Consider the following 19,418-nt stretch of genomic DNA (forward strand, 5'->3'; position numbering starts at 1 on the left):
AAATCCCTGTAAAGCATGTGTATGTGTGTGTGTCCCAGAGCACTGGAGCACCAGCACCTCGCTCTCCACCTATCACACACTCATACTGGAGTGAGGAGCTCGTCGGACCCACTGGGCAGGAGGGACCAGCAAGAAACAAACCCTTCCAAGGAGGAGGGTAAAGAGAGCTCCGTTCTTCTCTGGAATGTCACAGGCCACACCGTCTGGCCCCAGAGGCCCCTTCTGCCAGAAGTGGACATACTGAGTGATCCAGACTTGAAACCCACACACCACACCTTGTGAGGGCCATAAGCTTTTATTGACAAGTAGGGGGGTGACCCAGGAGTCTCTGAGCAGGGATTGCCAACATGGTCTCCCCAGGGGCTCAGGTATGTGTGTGGGAGGTCCCCTGGGGGGCCTTGGCCCTGTAGGGGGCACAGGCAGGGCCTGGGTTCAGAAGAAACCAAGCTGCTTTTTCTCCTGCTGCTGCTTCCACTTGGCCATGCTGTAGAATTCTTCCTTGGATTTCCCAAAGATATCTTGGAAGTCAGAGTCTGAGAGATAGAACTGGGTAGGGAAGTGGGGGTGTGGATGCAGGAGAAGGGTGTCAACTGAGCCCAGACTCTGTCCCACCCACCCAGAGGTGTCATCTCAGGGATCAAGGCTCTCCTCTCCCACATCTCTCTGCCTATCACCCCATCTGGAACACAGATCTCCCTGGGCAGCCTGCCTCTTGCCCATCCTCAGTGGGTCATGCCCCGGGTGCCACCAGCTCAGTTTTAGATGCGTTAGTGCTGGGGCAGTGAGTGGCAGGGGGTCTTGGGCATCCACCTCTTTGTGGGCTGGGTCCACGCCATCTGGCAGGTCCTCGGCGGCCTGGTGCATCAGCTGTTCGCGAGGCAGGTTCCCACTGACCATGGATCTGGGGCTGCTGTGGTAGGTGCTGGTGCTGGAGCTGGTTGTAGTGCTGGTGCTGGAGCTGGCGCTGGTCCTAGTGCTGGTGCTGGCAGTGGTCCTGGTGCTGGTGCTGCTGCTGTTGCTGCTGCCTGCCTTGGGGCCTAGCTCCAGCTCACTCTTTGAGCTGTCCTGGGAGCCCTTGAGGGCTTGTAGGGCCAAGGGGCTTGCCCTGCCATGGCTTGGCCATCTGGACAGCTGGAAGTTTTTGACTTCCTGTCCAGAGAGGGGACTCAGGCTGGGCAAGGTGGTGGATAAGCTCCCACAGGGAGGCCACATGGCCCATTGGCCCTCTTGCCCCCAGCTGCAGCCCCTGCCACCTACCAGGGCCTGGCTCCTTCCCTGCCCCTCTGCCCACCTGGACCACACTGACTGAGCCCAGACCCCCAGGGGAAAGCCCAGGAGGCCCTGGTACTCACTGCTGTTATCTCAGAGACGGCAGATGTTGCTCCCAGGCTGCCCTCCACCACCTCCTCATAAGACTGGTTGTTCTGGGGGCAAGAATCAGGCGAGGGGCAGGATGGAGTGGTACCAATGGGACCCGGGAGGGGGCCTGAGGACAAGAGCAGACCTCTCCCACCCACACTGGAAGACCCTGGGCAGGGTGATGCCTCCTCTCAGTCTGCCCGGAGCAGGCCCTCTCCCCCAGATGAGGGTGGGGCTACGGGGTTCAGGCCTCACTCACGGTCCACTTGTAGGGGTCCCAGGAAAGGAACCATCCAGTGAAGGTGGGAGGCTCGTGGCCCTGCTTGACCAGCACGATGGGCGTGGCCGGGCTCCTCCCCGCCGGATGGGTCTTCAGGTACTCCCTGCCCCAGGCCACTGCCTCCTTCTTCCACTCGCTTGCAGCTTGCCCAAGCCACAGGAAGATCTGGGCCACAGAGGAGGCCTGGCCTTGGGCAGGTGGAGGGGCTGCCCGGAGCTGGCCACTTCCCTCCCACCTCTGTCCATCAGATGGTCTCAGATTCCCCCACACACGTGCCAGCCAGCCAGACACACCCAGTAAGCTGGCTGCCATACCCATATACCATAAACAAGCCGGAAAGTCACAGGCATGCACCTATGCTTTCAATCCACACATTTATGGAGCACCTACTGTGTCAGGCACTGTTCTAGGCTTTGGGAATACAACTTTGAAGAAAAAAGACAAAAATCCCTGCCCTTGTCGAGCTTTCATTTTATTGGGATAGACAGAAAAATAGGCAAAATACATAGGATATCAGAGGGAGAAAAATAAGGCAGGGAAAGAAGATAAGAAGTGTGGTGATGGTGGTAGGATATTGTAATTTTACATTAGAGATCTGAGGGAGGTGAGAGAGCAAGCCCCATGTGTGTCTGGGCAGGAAGTGTTCTAACCCGAAGAAACAACCAGTGCAAAAGCCCTGAGTGTTCTGGCATGTTCCAGGAGCAGCAGGGAGAACAGAGCAAGCAAGGGGGAGAGTGGGGGCAAAGTGGGCCAGAGAGTTGGGGCCGCCGGGTCACACAGGGCTCTGGCAAGGGCTTTGGTTTCTCTGCGATGGGAGCTCACAAGCCTTATCACCACGTTCACACAGTGTCACAGACACAATGAGGCAGACACATACACGATCAGCTCTACAGACACATGATCGTCCATCGCCACACAGGGAGACAGCAAATCACAGCCACGCACTGTCACCACAGTCACACATAAACACAATCACACCCGATCACAGTCTCACACACCCAGCCTGAAAACCGCAGATGGCCACACAGAAACCTCGTTACCCAACCACACAAATACAGTCACTCAGTCTCCCACTCCTACAGCCAGTCACAGAGTCTCTCTCTTTTTCACACAGTCTCACTGGTTAGAGCTGGGCTGGCCAGTTACTTGACCACACAGCCATTACACACAGCCACATACACAAAGGCAAATGCAGTCACACAGAGACATCACATATACACACGCAGTCATTCAATCTACAGTTGGCCACTCAACCCTGACACAGGTCAGCCACAGGCACTCAGCTGCCTGGAATCACGCACCCCGTCATAAGACACATAGAGTTACACTCTGGTCACAAAACTGCTCAGTATTGCACACGCATCCCAGACACAGTCACAGTCCCCCACAGCCTCACGGTGACACAGTCATCCATGGTCTCACATCCATGGTCACACAGTTACAGTGTCACAATGTCACACAGCCACAGAAGCACCTGCAGCCTTACCTGCAGTCACATGGCTGGAAACACACAAAGTCACACATGGTCACACCCAGTTACACAGACACAGACACACTCCATTCACACTCCACCCAGGCAGGGGGTGGCTGCCTCACCTCCTGCCAGGTGTCAAGCAACATGATGTCGTACTTGTCCAGGTCCTCTTGGCTAAAGAACATCACTTCCATGAGGACCACGTGGCCCGTCTGGCTGGAGCACTCAAACAGTCGCGGCTGGAAGCTGGAGACGTCCTCAGGGAGCCTGACCAGTGTGGGCACAGGGCCGTGAGGGGCGCAGATAGCCCTGTGCCTCTTACCAGCCTGTGCCAAGCTAGCCCTCAGCAAACAGGCCCCAGGGGCTGGGGAATAGGAGGACCCTGTGCCCTCCTCTGAGCTCCACCCATCCCGTAATTCACTCCAGGAGCACCCTACTCCTCTCTGGGACCCCGTCCGTCAGTGGGGAAAGCAGATTAGGTGATCTGTCTAGCCCCAGCCAGCTGTGGCACAAGCTGCCCCAAGAATTTTCCCAGAAGTGGGCGGGCCCCAGGAAGGGGACTGCATGTTTAGTGGGGCAGGCCTGAGCGGGAGCCCTGCCCTCCCTGGGAGGGAGGAGCCGGTATCCCACCCCTGGCTGGGAGCCTGGCCTCAGGCCCAAGGTGGGAGGAGGGAAGCTAAGCTAAGAGAGGGGGACAGTAGTGCTTAGGAGCTCTGGAGATCTGGGGGGAGTGCAGTGCATAAACCAGGCCCCACAGGCAGAGCGGCCCTGGACTCAGCTCCCTCCTCCCTTTGAGGACTCACTCTGCCCTATCCTTGGATACACACCCTGGTCCACTTAGAGACCACACACATACACAGTTCTTGCACACTCCACACACGCTGTTTAGCCACGTGTCATATTATACTACACACACACACTGGGCACCACCACCCCTAGGGACTAGGGTTGGGGGAGCCTCTGCCAGTGGGATGGTCCAGAACTGGGACAATGCAAGGAGCACATTCAGCCAGCAGAGGGCGCCACTGCACCACTCTCCCTGGCATCTTCGTGATCCAAATTATCCAGGGCTGGGGACTGAAGTTGGGGCGCTGTGCTCCTAGGAGCCCTGGGGAAGGGCAGCCAAGAGTCTTCAGTTCTAGTCTGGCCTCTTCAGATTTTTGTGTGACCCTGAATTAGTCACCCACTCTCGTTGGGCCTCAGTTTCTGCCTCTGTGTAAGGAGAATACCCTTTTCCCAGCCCTGTCACCTCTTGTTGCTGGGGTAGGGAGCCCGGCCTCCCAGGGCCTCCCAGAAGTGGGGAGGCTCCTGACCCTCTAGCACCGTTTCCTCATTCTTCCTGGAGATGACAGTGACCACCATCCGTGCCATCTCACGCTGGTCACCGCTACAGCCCTGGCAGGCAAAGAGCTGGGTCAGGCCCTGCATGGGGAGGGGTCTCCACCTCCAGCCCCACATCCCTGATTCACAGAGGCCTGTGGGGAGCTGGGCCTGAGTCATAGGAGGCCTAGGCTGATGGCAGGGCACAAATAAGCAAGGGATCTCTCTTCCTCCCCCTCCTGGCCTCCCTTTCCCCAACTGATAAGGGTCACAAGGACTGGGACCCTCTCCAGGTCCAGAGCACAGGATGGGGACTCCTTGGCTTAGGGATCATTCATGGTTTATGCTGAAGATCAGAGAAAACTCTGGAAAACTGGACTAGGCCTCTTTCTTTTCCTGAGAGACTTACGAAGGGGTGTGCTCCCTGCTCAAGGCAGAAAGGAAGGGAGGCAGCCTAGGTCTAGCCCAGCTCTGGCCTGTGGACTCCCAGGCTCACCTGTCACTTTGTAACTTCCCCCAGGTTCCAGAGGGAACATTGTGGCCTCTCCTCCTCCCCCTCTCCTGGCCTGTGTGAGGCTGGACTTGAAGTCTACAGCCCCTGTGGAGTGGACCCATCCCTGCCTGGCACCACTGCCCTGGGTGTGAACCGAGTGGTCAGTGTTGGGGTACCTTCCCAAACCAGAGGTAGCAGATGTCAGGTGTGACCAGCAAGAAGATGTCGCTGGAGTTGAGGGCTGAGGCACGGGCTGGCACCTCCATGGTCCTGGTGTTGTAGCTGTCGGTGCCTTGCACCTGGAAGAGCCTCGTGGTGGATGCCGGCTGCCCCTTCTCATTGTGCCCTGTGTCCCCCTACAAAAGGGCTGGGCCTCAGACTGAGACAAGGGCTCCTGGGGGCCACCTCCCTGTCCCAGTGGGGACCCTCATTAAAGCCACCACTGTTTTCTGGACCCTCTGACTGTAGAGTGTGAGGACCCCATCAGTCTAGGATAGGGAACCAGGCCCTTTCTAAATGGACTCTTCACCCCATCCCTGAGGAGTCAGGGCATAGCTCCCTCAGGCCTTGAAGGTGGAAAGTGGGAGCTGGCTTTGCCTGTCTGTGACCCCAGGCAAGGCCCTGGCTCCCTTTCAATTCAACTTCTTCACCTGTCTCCTGCTTTGTGGCTGGCTCTGGGGACCAGGAGAAGAAACTCAGGCGGGGATCACCCTTGGAGCTCCTGGGCCTCAGACAAGCACTAGGAACCCAGGGCTTGGTAAGCTGGGTCCCCGGCCTGAAGAGAAGGTGCTCAGCATGTATGTGTAAGGGGCACAGGCACTTGGAGGAGCCAGTGAGGCTGTGACCACAGCAGCAAGGTGGGCCCTACCTGGAAGACCACCAGCTGGCCCTTGAGGATGGCAAGGAAGTGGGGGGGCTCACTGCCCATGGTCACATGCTCCTGCACCAGGGCTCCGTGGTACATGAGGTCCAGCTCCTCAGCGTTGCAGTTCAGGGCCTTTATCTCATGTGCGCTGGCCTGGGGGCCCTGCAGGCGGGGGTGGTGAGGGCCTGGCGCAGCTCTTAGATCCCATTCTCAGATCCTTAGCTCTGGGGCTTGAAGGCACCCACCACCCTCCTCAGGTCGGCGCACCTGCCATAGGTACAGCATGTACTGGACACGGCCCATGTTCTGGTATGCGTAGAGTACAAGGTAGCAGCTGTCTGCACACAGCTGTCCATGATGCTTGGGATCCATGGGCTGCCTGCATGAGTCCTGGATGCACCACATCTGGGGAACAGGGGGCAAGTGGGCACTGGTGGCTCCTCCACCTGAACCAGCCTCCCTGTGCCCAGCCTTGAGGCATGCCTCATCTCTGCAGGCAAGGGGCTCGCCTCCAGCAGTGCGCCCACCCCACACTCTGTGCTGGGCTTGTGCAAGGATCTGCAGGTGACCCTTTCCCTCATGGGCCCCTGGGACCACCACACTTGCGCCAGCCTGCTCTCGGCCAGGACTCTGAGTTGGCGTGTGGTGCCTGGGACAAATGAGTGGTGAGGACTCCAGAGGCTGCCGGGGCGGACCTGACTCCTGCCACACACCATGCCCAGCCTGACCCCACCAGTCACAGCCGAGGTTAGGGGCAGTCAGGTCCTGGCATGGCTGCTCAGTGCTCAGGCCAGAGCAGCAGAAGCTGGCCAGAAGCAAGGCCTCAGGGCTCTTGGAAAAATTCCCTTTTTTCAAATGTCACTTAAAAAAACAAAGCCTGTTCACAGACGGAAAGGAAAACACTTCCTCATGCTTAACAGTGTGATGTCTTATTCCTGTGGGTAGTGAGCACGGGCTCTGGAGCCAGGCAGACCCGGCCAAATGCCCGGTCAGCCCCATGTTGGCTGAGAGACCTTTCTGAGTCACAGTTTTCCCCACCTGTTAAAGTGGGGATAAAACACCCACTTCGACATGGCAGGAAACAATGCTTGGGCATCCTGGGCCTACACAGAACTGACAGCTGTCTCTGGGAAGGTCTGCTCCAGACCAGAGCATCCAGAATCCTGCCTTTTGCAGAAGAGGCTGACTATAACCACACGCCACTCAGGAGCGGCACTCACCTGGCAGCCAGGCCTCCCAACCATACCACTGCCACTCCCTGCCACACCTGCCTGTCCACTGGCCTGCTGAGAGGAGTCCCCTCCCTGCCTTTGTGCCTGGGGCCTGAGTGGCAGAGCCCCCTCTCTTTCCTCCCCTGCCCTCCTCTGTCTTCCTCTATCCCTCTCTCTAGCTCCCTGTCGGCCCCATCTCTCCTGGATCCCCCCTTTCTCCTCTGCCCATGCTCCCATCTCTCCCTGCATTTCATCCCATCTACCCCCCATTCTCTGTCTCTTTCTCTCTCAGTCTCCTCTTCTCTCTGTCTCTCCCTGTCCCCTCTCCCTGTCTTCCTTTCTCCTTGCTCCCCCCTCTACCCCTCTCCTTGCCCTGTCTCCTCCTATCTCGTCTCTCTTCACTAACGGCCTCTGTCCAACCATATCAGGGCAAATGAAGGAGCAAGCCTTGGACAAATGGTGTTTTCTCTGACCTCGACCTATCTTGAGAACTAGAACCCCTCACACAGGCCCAGCAGTCCCATTCCCAGAATCTCACAGCATCTTCACACCAGTGTGGGACCCAATGGGACCACAGTTCTTGCCCCCATTTGATAGATAAAAAACTGAAGCCCAAAGGAATTAAGGGCCTTGCCAACAAGTCAAGATGAACCCAGCCCCATACAGAGCCCAGAGGTGGCCCCCACCTCCTGCATCTCCCAGAATACTGGTCTGAAAGCAGATGGATGGCTGACAGTGCATGACTGTGTGTTGGGGGTTGGGTGTGTGGGGCTGTGACTGATTATATGTGACTGTGTATTTGTGTTGGTCTGTCTCTGTGGGTTGATGGTTGTATGCGACTGTGATCATGTGTGATGCAAAGTTTGTGCAATTACATGCTTGCAATTGTGTACTTGGCTGTGATTAAGTGCAGTTAGAAAGTGTGAGTAGGTGTGTCTCTATTATCATATGTATGACTGTGTTATACATATGACAGAAGGGCACAATTAAGCATCTGAGCGTTACTGTGCTGTATGCCAGGAGTGTTATATGAGCGAGTGGCAATGGCTGTGTATAATTGATTCGGTGTGATGTGTATGAGCGGGCTGTGGGGAGGGTGTTTGCATATGTACACATACCCCTAGGTATCCTTGAGTGTGTGTAGATGTGCACCTGGGTGTACCTGGGTCACTTTAGTGGCTATACCGTTCACCTGAAGACAAAGCCTACCCCTGTGTGCCCACTTCCCCCAGCTAAGGCAGTACCCCTCACCTCCACCTTCCCGGAGCCGTCATCCACCATTCTGAGCTGAGCCGCTAGCTCAGGCTGGCTGCGCAGTTTGCCCACGTCCGGCTTTACCTGAACCCCTTTACCTGAGGGTGGGATAGACGGTGCCTCTGGCGCCCTTTGCCCTTGTCCCAACCTCCGCCCCCGCCAACCCTGCCCCACCCATCACTCAAGAAGCCTCCTTCGGCCACGCCCCCTCGCCCATTCCGCGGAGGCTCTGCGTGCCGCCCCGCCCCCGCAGGCTCGGCTCCGCCCCGTCCGCTCACCCATCCCCCTGGGTTCTCGGTGCCTCCTCCGCAGACCCCGCCCCGCCCCCGCAGGCTCGGCCCCGCCCCGTCCGCTCACCCATCCCTCCCGTGTTCTGGGTGCCGCCCCCACAGGCCCCGCCCTGCTCGCTCACCCATCCCTCTGGGGTTGTTCCTGCGTTGTTCGTTAGACCACGTCCGGAAGAGCTGCTTGAAGGCGGCCGACTCGGCGCCGTCGTTCACCACCTCCACGTTGGTGTGGGCCGGGTAGCCCTTGGCCTGGATGAAGCCCTGGGGCGGGGGCTCTGTCAGGCGAGCGGCCCGAGGGCCCACTGCTCCGCTGCACCCGCGGGACCTGCTGCTCGGGCTGCAGGGCCAGTGGAGCCCGGAGCCTCGTTAATTAACCAAACTCATGACCCGCTGAAGGAGCTAGCTCCGTCACTACCCACTTCTCTGAGGTCCCTGAGGACAGGCCAGGTCCCCTTAGTCCGGGCCTCGGGAAGGGCCGGCCATGACAACCGTCAGACCCTAGGCAGAGCCCCGTCTCCCTTCCTCTGAAAGGATGGGGCGCCCAGTGCTGTAGGCTCCTCAGACCTCAAGGCAGGACCGCCTCCCCCTTTTACACAAGGTTTCTTAGGTGCTATCTGCTCTTCCCCCCCACTCAAGGTGCCCAGGGCAGGCCGCATGGCCCTGATCCCAGAGAGGGGCCCTACGTTCCCCGTCATATGCCTGGGCAGAGCTGTGTCTCCTCCCTCAGATTGGGCGGTTTGTCTCCAGGCTTGGGACCCGAGGGCAGGGTCATGTCCTCCTCCATCAGACAGGCCTCCCAGGGCAGGATGTATTCATCTCCTAGCCCTGGGGCAGGACTCCCTCCCCTTTCAGACCGCAGGACATAGATGTCTCTCAGCTTAGTCTTAAGAGTAGAGCCATTTCTTCCCTCAGACCCCAGGGCAGGCCTGCCTCCCACTTCAAACCCCAGGCAGCTCTACGTCCCTCTGAGACAGGGCCCCACAGCCTCACCAGAGCCCGAGTGAAGGCAGCCTTTTTCTCCTGGAGGCTGGACGTGCGTCCCTGCCACACGTAGATCTTGAAACCACCCTGGTCCAGGATGTAGCAGTCCTAGGAGCAAGAGTGGGGCTGCTCAGTAGGTGGTCCAGATGGAGTTGAGGTTGTGGGGTGGGTGGGGATGGATAGGGGGCTGGGGCCCAGCCTGCCTCACCTCCTCCTGCAGTAGGTCTTGGGTCAGTGGGGAGGTCGCCAACTCCTGGACCACCAGGTCCTTGCCCTTCTCGTAGACACTGGGGGACAGGCATCCAGATGTGGTCAGTTCAGCCCCTCCCTAGCTTCCCTTCCACTCTAGCCCCCATGTCCCCCGCCCCTCCCCACATGGCAGAGGGCATGGGGGCTGGGGCCCTGAGTTGAGGTCTTGAGTTGACTGCTGCCTTGCTGTGGAGCCTTAGGCAATCCCTGGCCCTGACAGGGCCTCAGTCCTCCTGTCTATACAATGGGTTTCTCAGAAAGACAGCCATGCAAGAGTACAGGCTGGGCCCAAGGTCCCACATGGCCTGCCCCAGAAACCCACAAGCCTTTACTGGAGGGCTTTCTACAAACACTGTGTTATTGCAGTAATGATGGACATGCAGGCCTAGGCTATTCCACCCACCCTGCCCACTCCCAAGGTCTGCTCACTGGTAGAGGCGGACATTGGCCTTCTGCAGCTGGTTAATACTCTTGTCGGGCATGGCTGTGTGCAGGTTGCCCACTCTGCAGCCCAGCACAGCTTCCATGATCTGCATGAGGTCAGTGGCTTCGACCTCATCATCCACCACACCGATCTGTGCACGACCACCACGCTCCCTGTCCTGGAGGCTGCAGGTCAAGGCCAGGCCCTGCAGGAGAGGACCTGGCAGTCGGGCTTCCCCAGCATGCCTCCCTTACCCCTCAGACAGTCCATCCCAGATCCTTCCTGTCAGTGCTCAGCTCCCAGAGCCTGGGGGCAGGGGGAGGTGTCCCCTTTTCCTGGCATCCACGGGCACCACCAGTGCAGGGTCTGGACTCAGCTTGCACCCATTAGGTACTTCTCAGGTTGTAGCAGAGAGCCAAGCCCACCTCTTCAGGTGGCTGGAGGATGGGCACCTGGAGGACCACTCCTCTCCCCGAGCTCTGCACCCCTTGGTTCCCAGGGCAGACACTGACCCGCGCCTTCTCAGCAATGCTGGTCTTGGGCCCGTTCCACTGGATCATCACCTTCCCCAGGTCCAGCAGGAAGATGTCACCCTCGTTAAAGCTGTTCCAGGAGAGCTCCACCTGCCAGAGCCAGGAGGGGCAAGGAGGGAGACAGGTGTTTTACTACCAGCACCCAGGTGGAGGGGTACCACAGCCTGTCCCGCCTAGGTGAGCATAGCTCGAGTGTGTCACTTGTGTGCATGAAGCTGTGTGCAATTGGGTGTATGTGTGACCACAACACCACTATTATGGTGTGTGGGCATGCATCTCTGTAACTGTATGAGACCTTGAGGGTCACTGTGGGTGTGGCTGTGTACATCTCTAGGCATGTGGGACTGTAGGTAATGCTGCCTTTCACAGGGTGTACATGACTGAATATGACCTTTTTCACTCAAAGCATGTCTGTAGCTGTACACGTGTATACGAGTGGGGCTTATGTATCTGTTTATCCATGTGTGCGGATGTGTGTGTGTACATATGTGGGGGGCACATCAAATGTGAACAGCTGTGTGAGCTCATGGGTGACAGTGTATGTGTGCCTGTGTGGGGGACAGTGTGTCATCCATGGACTGGGATAGTTATCACTCAAACAGACTTTTGAGACTAAAAGGGGGGACTCTAAATAATTATGCCAAGAGAACAGGCAAAACCTGGGGCTACATGATATCCTTGCATGACCAGGGATGTATGGTCACTGAATTTGTGGGTGACAGTGAGTGAGCCTGTATAGGACTCTCTGTGAGTCACAGGGCTGCCACATACCTGGTAGACAGTAACAGGCACAACTCAGGTGTCACCATTCACATTGGAGACATCAAACACCTGAATGTTCATTACACCAAACTCCTGCCAGATGGCAGCAAAATGTCTCGTTCTAACAAAATCAGTGTTTTCCATTAATCTCCTGACAGGTGGAAGTAAGGGGCACTCTGTTCTAATTTGCACAAGGGCATTCTGTGGACTAGAGTGGCCCCAGGGGCAACAGTGGGAGACAGTGTGTGCGGCCTATGGGTGATAATGACAATGTGTATGAGAGTGTGGGGCTGTGCACATCCCACCCCAAACCATGCTCCTTCCCATTGTGCTGCTTACAAGGACCAGCCAAGTGCACCTTCTTGTCTGCCACACCTCCCCAAGTTCTTAATACACCCATGAGACAGACGAGGAAACAGAGGGTCAGAGGAGCCATCGTGGGGGTGGAGCTAGAAGCCTGGCTCTGCCTTCTCTCTCCTCCTTCAAGACAGGCCATCTGGGAATGCTGATAGCCCATGTACCCCCTACTCCCCCGTCTCCCCCTACCTTTCCCTATTCTTCAGTACATGCAGTCTGAGCTGAGTCCAGAGGTCAAGTGGCACCCTGGCAGCCCTCACCTCGGTGGCTGACACGTGCTTCCTCCCTTGGATGTGCAGCAGTCGCTGGATGTTGTACATGTCGGTCTCCACGTGCTTGAGGCCACAGGCTAGGCCTCCCTTCCTGTAGCTGAGGAGGGAATGGGGTCTCACATAAAACCACACACTGCCATGTGCAGGAGTGAGTGCAGGTGTGAGCTCATGCACGCATACATGTAGGGATATGCATGTGCCTGTTTAATACATGTATGCATGTAGATATGAACACGTGTGTCCAAGCACAGGGGTACACATGTGAGGGCAGGAGGGTGCATTTGTTTATCCGTGTGTAGCTATGTGGACACATGCACATTTAGGTACATGTATACAGTGGGGGCATAGTATATATCTGTTTATCCATGTGTTTAGATGTAGATACAGGCACATGCACCTGTAATACAAGTGGGGCATAAGTGTTTCTGTTTATCCATGTGAGTAAAGATGTGAGTGCATAGAATTTGGGCAACAGCATATATGAGTGTAGGTGGGCAGGGATGTGCACATATGTGTGTAGATATGCCCATCTGTGGGTGGACACATATAGGGGTGCTGTGTTTTTTCTGTGTGTGTGTGTAGACATGTGTGCATGTGTTCATGTAACACCATATGCGTATATTAGGTTCACCTCTATGAAACAGATGATTGAATATTGGCAGTTTCCTATGGTTCAACCTACTATATTGCAGTTATTAATTCAATAAATTTTTGAAGCAATTTACAGCAAAAGACATATTTCTACTTGGCACAGTAACATAAAAGCAGACTCAAAACAACATTGGTGTCCACTCCTGGATATATACCAAAGAGAAATGAAAAATATATGTCCATATGTTAACATAGATGTTAACTAAAGTTACCGCTATAATCATTTCACAATATATGTAAGTCAAACCATCATGCTGCGTACCTTAAACGTACACAGTGACGTATGTCAATTACATCTCAATAAGACTGGAAAAAAACCAAGAACTTGTATACAAATATTAATAACAGCATTATTCATAACAACTAAAAAGTGGAGACAACCCAAATGTCCATTAAGTGATGAATATATAAATAAAATGTGGTACATCCATACATCATGTGTGTATAATTCCATTTATATGAAATGTCCCAAACAGGCAAATCTATATAGACTGGGGGAAGGGAGTGTTGTGGGAGACTGAGAATGCCTGCTAAAGGGTTTTGGACTTCTTTGTGGGGTGATGGAAATCTTCTAAAATTGTGGTGATGGTTGCACAAGTCTGTAAATATACTAAATCACTGAACTGTGTGTTTAAGTCGGTAGGTTGTATGATCCCTGCTTTGTATCTCAATAAAGGTGTTATCTCCTCCCTCAAAACAACCCACACACCAGAGATAAGGGAAAGACCCACCCCAGGCGGCCCAGCCACCCCACGGTTCTGTCCCTCGTTGCATCACTCACATGATTCCAGGGCGGAAGTAGCTGCGGAAACAGTCGGACTCGTGCTCCTGAGCCTCCCGGTGCTGCACGGGGGCGTCATGCAGCGCCTCCTGTAGATGCTGCACAAAGGTCTCCGCCGCACCTTGCGCGTCCGCACCTGCCTGCTTCCCGACCCAGTAATGCAGGTCGTTGGACACCCGCTGTGTGGCCTTCAGGCTCTGGGGGACCTAGGACCCAGGTGTGTATGTGTGTCGGGTCGGGGGAGAGGGCTAAGGCTCCAGGTCAAGGATGTACCAAGGGCCTTGTGGAGACTGGGCAGGTGTTCCATAAGCAGGAGATGGAGAATGGGGAGGGAAGGGCCAAGAGGCCTCCAAGGCTGCAGCCCCTTGTGGCATGCGATTCTTGGGCTCCCAGCCTGCCTGTTCCCAGGGCAGAGCTTAGTCTACACCATCAGACTCCCCAGCTGGGCCATGACACCCCCTCAGACAGACTCCCCAGGTGCTCACGTGGAGGACAATGTAGCAGTGTTCCTCAAAGAAGTTCCCATAAGCCCTCTCCGGTACTGGCACCATCTTCAGGTTCTGGGAAAGGAGAGTGTCTAGTGACAACTCAGGAGACCTCCCCATCCCCCCATGACCCTCTGGGGTGGGGTGAGGGAGGGAACTCTGAGGTGGGGGGAGTGTGGAAGAAGCCTAATCTCAGAGACTAAACACCAACTCTACTGTCTGGTCATGCCCCTCACCTCAATGATCCATACGTGGAGGTCTTTATGGCTCTGGATGGCTGGGAGGCCCTTGTTGATGTCCATCCTAGGCCAGGCAGGACAGAGAGAGGAAACAACAAGAGCCAGAGTTCTCAGGCCCTGGCCACCTGTACTCTGGGCTTCAAGCAAGAACTCTTCCCACCTACAGCTCTCCAAAGCACCTTCATCATAGAATGTGCCTTTCATTAGGAGGGCTGTGGAAACACAAATGCCAGCAAACCAGGACAGATGCTGCAGACATCAGCACACAGGCTTTGCAAACAGGGACCTGTTTTGTCATCTGTGGTTGTGCTCTGGAAACAGCTGAGCTCTGTGGACAGGGACAGGCTTTGAACATAGGGACAACCTCTGCCAACAGACAGGGAGTTAGAAATAGGCTGTGCAGACAGACACAGGATCTGCAGTCAGGGACAGTCACTGTAGACAGTGATAGGGTATGCAGACAGGCAGAGGCTCTGCTAGCAAGAGTTTCTGCAGGCAGGGACAGACTCTGCAAACAGGGACAGCCTCCTGAAATGAGACTGAATCCTGTAGACAAAGACAGGCTCTGCACACAAGGACAGAGCTGCAAATAAGCATAGGTCTTCCAGACAGTCAGGAATGGCTATGCAGAGAGCTAGCACCTGCAGAGAATGATAGGCTATATGGCTAGAGAAAGGCTCTCCATACAAGCATAGGCTCTGCAAACAGGGACAGCTTCCTCAGACTGAAGAAAGGGATGCAACAGGCACAGGTTCTCCTGACAAAAATGAGTTCTGTAGACAGGGTCTATCTGTGTGTATAAGGACAGCCTGTGCAAACAGACACAGACTCTACCCAGGGAAATTCAGACAGGCTGGGAAAATGAGCAAAAGCGAACACTGAAAAAGACTGCAAACAGTCACAGGTTTTGCAGGTATGGAGAGCTTTGCAGACTGGGAAAGGCTTTGCACATGTGGATGGAGACAAACCCTTAAGGGACTCTTTGCAGATACAGAGACAGGTACATTGATAGGCAAGGCTCTGCAAATGGGCACAGCATCTTCAGTTAGAAAAATGCTTTCCAGTTAGAGGCAGGCTCTTGAAACAGGCAAAAGTTCTCTAGGTATGGTCAGGTTCTGCATGCAGGGACAGCCTCGGGAAACAGACTCAAATCCTGCATACAGGGAGTTGGGAACAGGTTGGGCAAACAATCATGAGCCCTGAAAAGAGATCCAGACTCTGATAAAAGACACAGGCTTTGCAGACAGAGGTTCTATAGACAGAGACTTTGCAGCTAGGGAGAGGTTTTGTAAGCCTACACAGGCTCTGCAAACAGACAGGCTCTCTTAACAGTGACAGCTTCTTCAGAGAGTGTAGGATTTGCTGAAATGAGCTGGCATAGAAATCAGCTTCATGTTCAAGCACAGATGCCCTAGACATGGGTAAGATCTTGAGACAGGGCTGGGTTCTGTAGAAAGCCTGGGTTCTGTAAAACAGGGACAGGCTTTATAGAAAAGGATGAGTGCTGGAAACAGATAAAGGCTCTGTAAACAGGGACAGGCTCTGCTAACAGGTACATATGGAATTAGGGATAAAATATGCAGATAGGCATAGGTTCTGGAAACAAGGATGTGCTCTGCAGAAAGACACAGGTGCTTCCAGATAGACACAGCGACCCCTGAGAGTGATAAACTCTTCACAGGAATAGATCCTGCAAGCAGACACAGTATCTATCCAGGGAAATTCAGATAGGCTGTGCAAACAGACAAGGCCCTGAAAAATGTCATAGACTCTACACATAGGGCTCAGGTTCTGCAGACAGAACCAGGCTCTGAAATAGGAAAAGACTCTGCAAACAGGGACACGGTCTACAGACACAGGCACCTACTGCAGAGGAAACAGGTTCTGCTGACAGGGACGGTTACCATAAATAAAGCTTTGCAAATAGGAACTGTCTTCGGGCAGAAAGGTGTCCCAGACAAGGACACCAGACAAGCTCTGTAGACAGGGATAGGCTCTGCACGCAGGGCAGCTTGCATAAAAGCAAATCTTATACACAGGGAAACAGAGACAGACTGTTTAAAAAAAAAAAACCAGGTTCTGAAAAAGACAGACTGAAAATAGACACAGGCTCAGGACAGAAACAGGCTCTGTAGATAAGACAAAGGTTCTGCAAACCCAGGACAGACTCTGCACGCAAGGACTGTCTCTGAAGACTGTGACAGACTCTGCAGCAAGTGACAGGCTTAGCTAACCTGGGTGGTTAGACAAATCAGGCACAAGCACTCAAATTCTTGAAACAGAGCTGAACTCTTAATACACACAGACTCTGCAAAGAGCAACTTGGCTCTCTTGAGTTTGTGCTCTGTGGTTCTCACTGTGCACAGAAGAGAAAGCAGCATGGAAGGACAAGTATTTAGGGAAGAGGGGACTCTCGATTTTGTTACATCTTGGCAGGTGACTCTCAACTACCCCAGGCTTCCCTACACCACTCCTTCAGAAACCTCTGTGTGAGGTTTGATCTTTCCTTCATCCATGTAAGTTCTTTCTACATCTAACCTAAATCTTGCCAGTTGCAACTTTTTCTTCTTGCTGCTGCTTTGCTCAATAGACCCAGAAGTCACTTCTTTCTGATGTCTCATTCCTAGAGGCCCTGGTGTGGTGTTAACTCCTCTCCCCTCCCCACTCCATTCCAATTGTGTCTTATCAGCAGTAGGAACACCCTTGGCTTTACTGGCCCTGTATGACCAAGGGGAAACAAGCTGGGAGGGGAGATACAGAGTTACAGAATCAAAGGCATAGTGTGACAAGTGACACAGTGGCCCACATTCCTTACACCTTTGTCTAGGGCCCCTGAGGGCTGGGCTCGGGCCCTGGTGAGCTCACAGTACGCTGTGGGAAACACTCAACCCTCTCAAAGAGGGCCAAGGTGGCCATGTAAGGGGAGGGGGCGGGCAGGAGAGCGGGGGAGGGAGCTGCCCAGAGCAGGGTGGGCAGAGGGGGTGGTCCTGCTGGGGTTTAGAGCTGTGAGGTGTGGCCCCTCTGAGCATGTTTTGGAGACCACGTATGCTGTTGGTATGGTCTCCTTCACTAGAGCAGAGGATCCCCGAGGCCAGGGCCTTGTCTCTTGATTACCGCCGGCTCCCAGCTGCCCGACACCCAGCAGGTACTCAGCAAATAGTTCTTGAAGGAATGAAGCCTGTCGCCTGCCCAAGACTCGACTGAGTGAAAATGGATGAAGAAAGGAGTCACCTAGCGCTCTAACTGCACCCAGAACTGCTGTTGCAGTTGATGGCCTGTTGGTGTGACAGTGACATGAGAAAACATGATGACACTGAGTGACAGGCATAGACATTCGGTGGTGACAGGCAGAAGCAGTGGCCAGTGACGGTGACCGGGGAAAAGGCAGGCAGTGACCAGAGGTACAAACTATGGGCTGTAGGAAACAGCAACAGAGTGGCAGGAAGACTGGCTAGCCTCAGCACAGTGGTCACCGGGGCCCCATGTGGGGCAGGAAAATCAAACTGGTGGCCAGAAAGTTGGGACTGTGCTGGTTTCACTGGGCAGGGACAACATCAACCCCAGGGCGCTGGGAGGGTGCCCCCATACCCAGGTCCAGCTGAGGAGCCAAACTCTCAGGCTCCCAGGGCCTGAGGCCTCATCTCCATGTAACCTGTCTTCCAGTTGGGTTCTGGGGGGATGGGGGAAGGAATGCTCAAAGGGTAGGGGCCCCCTCTCTCCCCGCACCTCTTCTTTCCCCCAGGCAGTCCCTTTCTCCCTCAGGGGGCCTCTTCCTTCCCCAGAGCACCCCCTCTAACCCCCCCAAGCCCTCCCACCCATGGATGTCCCCTCTTTTCCCTGGGGAACTCCCTTCCATCACCTACCCTGAGTGAGTGGGGACCCCCCCACCTGTGTCCTCTCCCTACTGGGAGCCCCTTTCTTTTCCCTGGGGGCTTGCTCCCTCCACCCAGGAGGCCTCCTTTCTCTCCCAGATGCCCAGTTCCTCCTCTGACATACCCTTCTCTCCCTGGTGCCCCCTCCTTTCCTAGGCGCTCTTCTTTCCCCACTGGCCACTCCCTTCCTCCTCTCATGCATCTTCCCTCCCCAACACCCACTTCTCTCTTCTGACCGCCACTCCCCACCTCTCCCCGACCCGGCATGCCACCGTCCTCTTCCAGACACCCCTTTCTCTCCCCCAGTGTCTCATCCTTTTCCCAGGGCACCTCCCCACCCCGCACCCCTGTCCTCCCTCAGTGCACCCTCTCTCCCCTGGCCCCTCTTCTTTCTTCTGGGTTCTCCTCTCACCAGGCACTCCCTTCCTTCTCCAGACACCTCTCCTTTCTCCACGCACCCCTCCTCTACCCAGGGGCCCTTCCCTCCCCTGGCGCCCCTTTCTCCTCGCCCAGGTGCACAGCTTCCTCCTCCCGAGGTACCTGTGTGGGGCGGACCCTGAGGTTACTTTGCCCCACTCCCAGGAAGCCAGGAGTGGCACTCCGGCAGGGAGGAGGAAGGGCAGGGCCTGGGCCCCAGGTGTACCGACTCTGTGGGTGACAGAGACCCCGAATACAAAATCACCCCCTTTCTTCCTCGTGGGTCGCTCCGCCTGCAGCCTCCCTGCCCCCACCGGTGTTCTCACTTGTTGGGCTGCTCACTGCCTCCCCAATTCTGCCAGCTCCTCGGCAACCCTGAGCCCTGTGACCCATGCTGTACACCTGTGACTCGGAACAGCCCCTCACCACCCGGTTCCCTGAGCCCCCTCCCTGCCCAGCTGTGCCCTGTGCCCCCTCACCACCAGGCCTACCTGCTGGAAACTGCTTGCGCCTTCGCCCTGCCTGCGGGCAGTGCTGGGCCTGGCACAGGGCCAGGCTCTGCCAACTGCCCCCCCTCCTCTGTAACCCAATCCCAGCTCCCGCCCTGTAGGCCACACCCCACTGCTCAGCAGGCTGGGCTTTCAAACTTAGTCAATCAGTTAGTCAGTCAACAAATATTAACCCAGGTCTCTGAGAGCCAGTCCCCTCCCCAGGGCCATGGCTGGTCTGCCAGGCCTCACTTCCTGGGTATGGTGGCCAGAGAGAGCAGGGGATGGAGGCCTGGCTGGGCCAGGATGTGGGGTGTGGAATACACTGTGACTTCCCTTCTCTGAGAGCCCAGATGGGCCCCTG

At 55.6% G+C, this 19,418-nt stretch overlaps 1 protein-coding gene across 2 annotated transcripts; it reads right to left on the reverse strand.

Annotated features, from left to right (window-relative positions):
* Positions 1-277: 277 nt before the first annotated feature.
* VILL (villin like) lies at positions 278-19,146 on the reverse strand. Of its 2 annotated transcripts, XM_014845770.3 has the most exons (20): positions 19,058-19,146; positions 14,275-14,341; positions 14,039-14,113; positions 13,554-13,759; positions 12,110-12,218; positions 10,710-10,820; positions 10,203-10,402; positions 9,733-9,811; positions 9,534-9,632; positions 8,669-8,804; positions 8,254-8,354; positions 6,059-6,196; positions 5,795-5,953; positions 5,103-5,282; positions 4,363-4,508; positions 3,236-3,380; positions 1,619-1,804; positions 1,353-1,424; positions 811-1,149; positions 278-546 (listed from the first exon to the last, which is right to left on the reverse strand). In XM_014845770.3, exons 2-20 carry the CDS (start codon positions 14,338-14,340, stop codon positions 433-435), a joined length of 2,661 nt encoding a protein of 886 aa, XP_014701256.3. In that variant the 5' UTR covers position 14,341; positions 19,058-19,146; the 3' UTR covers positions 278-432. The 2 variants fall into 2 exon arrangements, with proteins under 2 accessions (XP_014701256.3, XP_070349956.1); XM_070493855.1 differs by lacking the exon at positions 5,795-5,953.
* Between the last annotated feature and the right edge of the window lie 272 nt (positions 19,147-19,418).

The sequence above is a fragment of the Equus asinus genome, chromosome 21, assembly GCF_041296235.1.
Source record: "Equus asinus isolate D_3611 breed Donkey chromosome 21, EquAss-T2T_v2, whole genome shotgun sequence".
Classification (NCBI taxonomy): domain Eukaryota; kingdom Metazoa; phylum Chordata; class Mammalia; order Perissodactyla; family Equidae; genus Equus; species Equus asinus.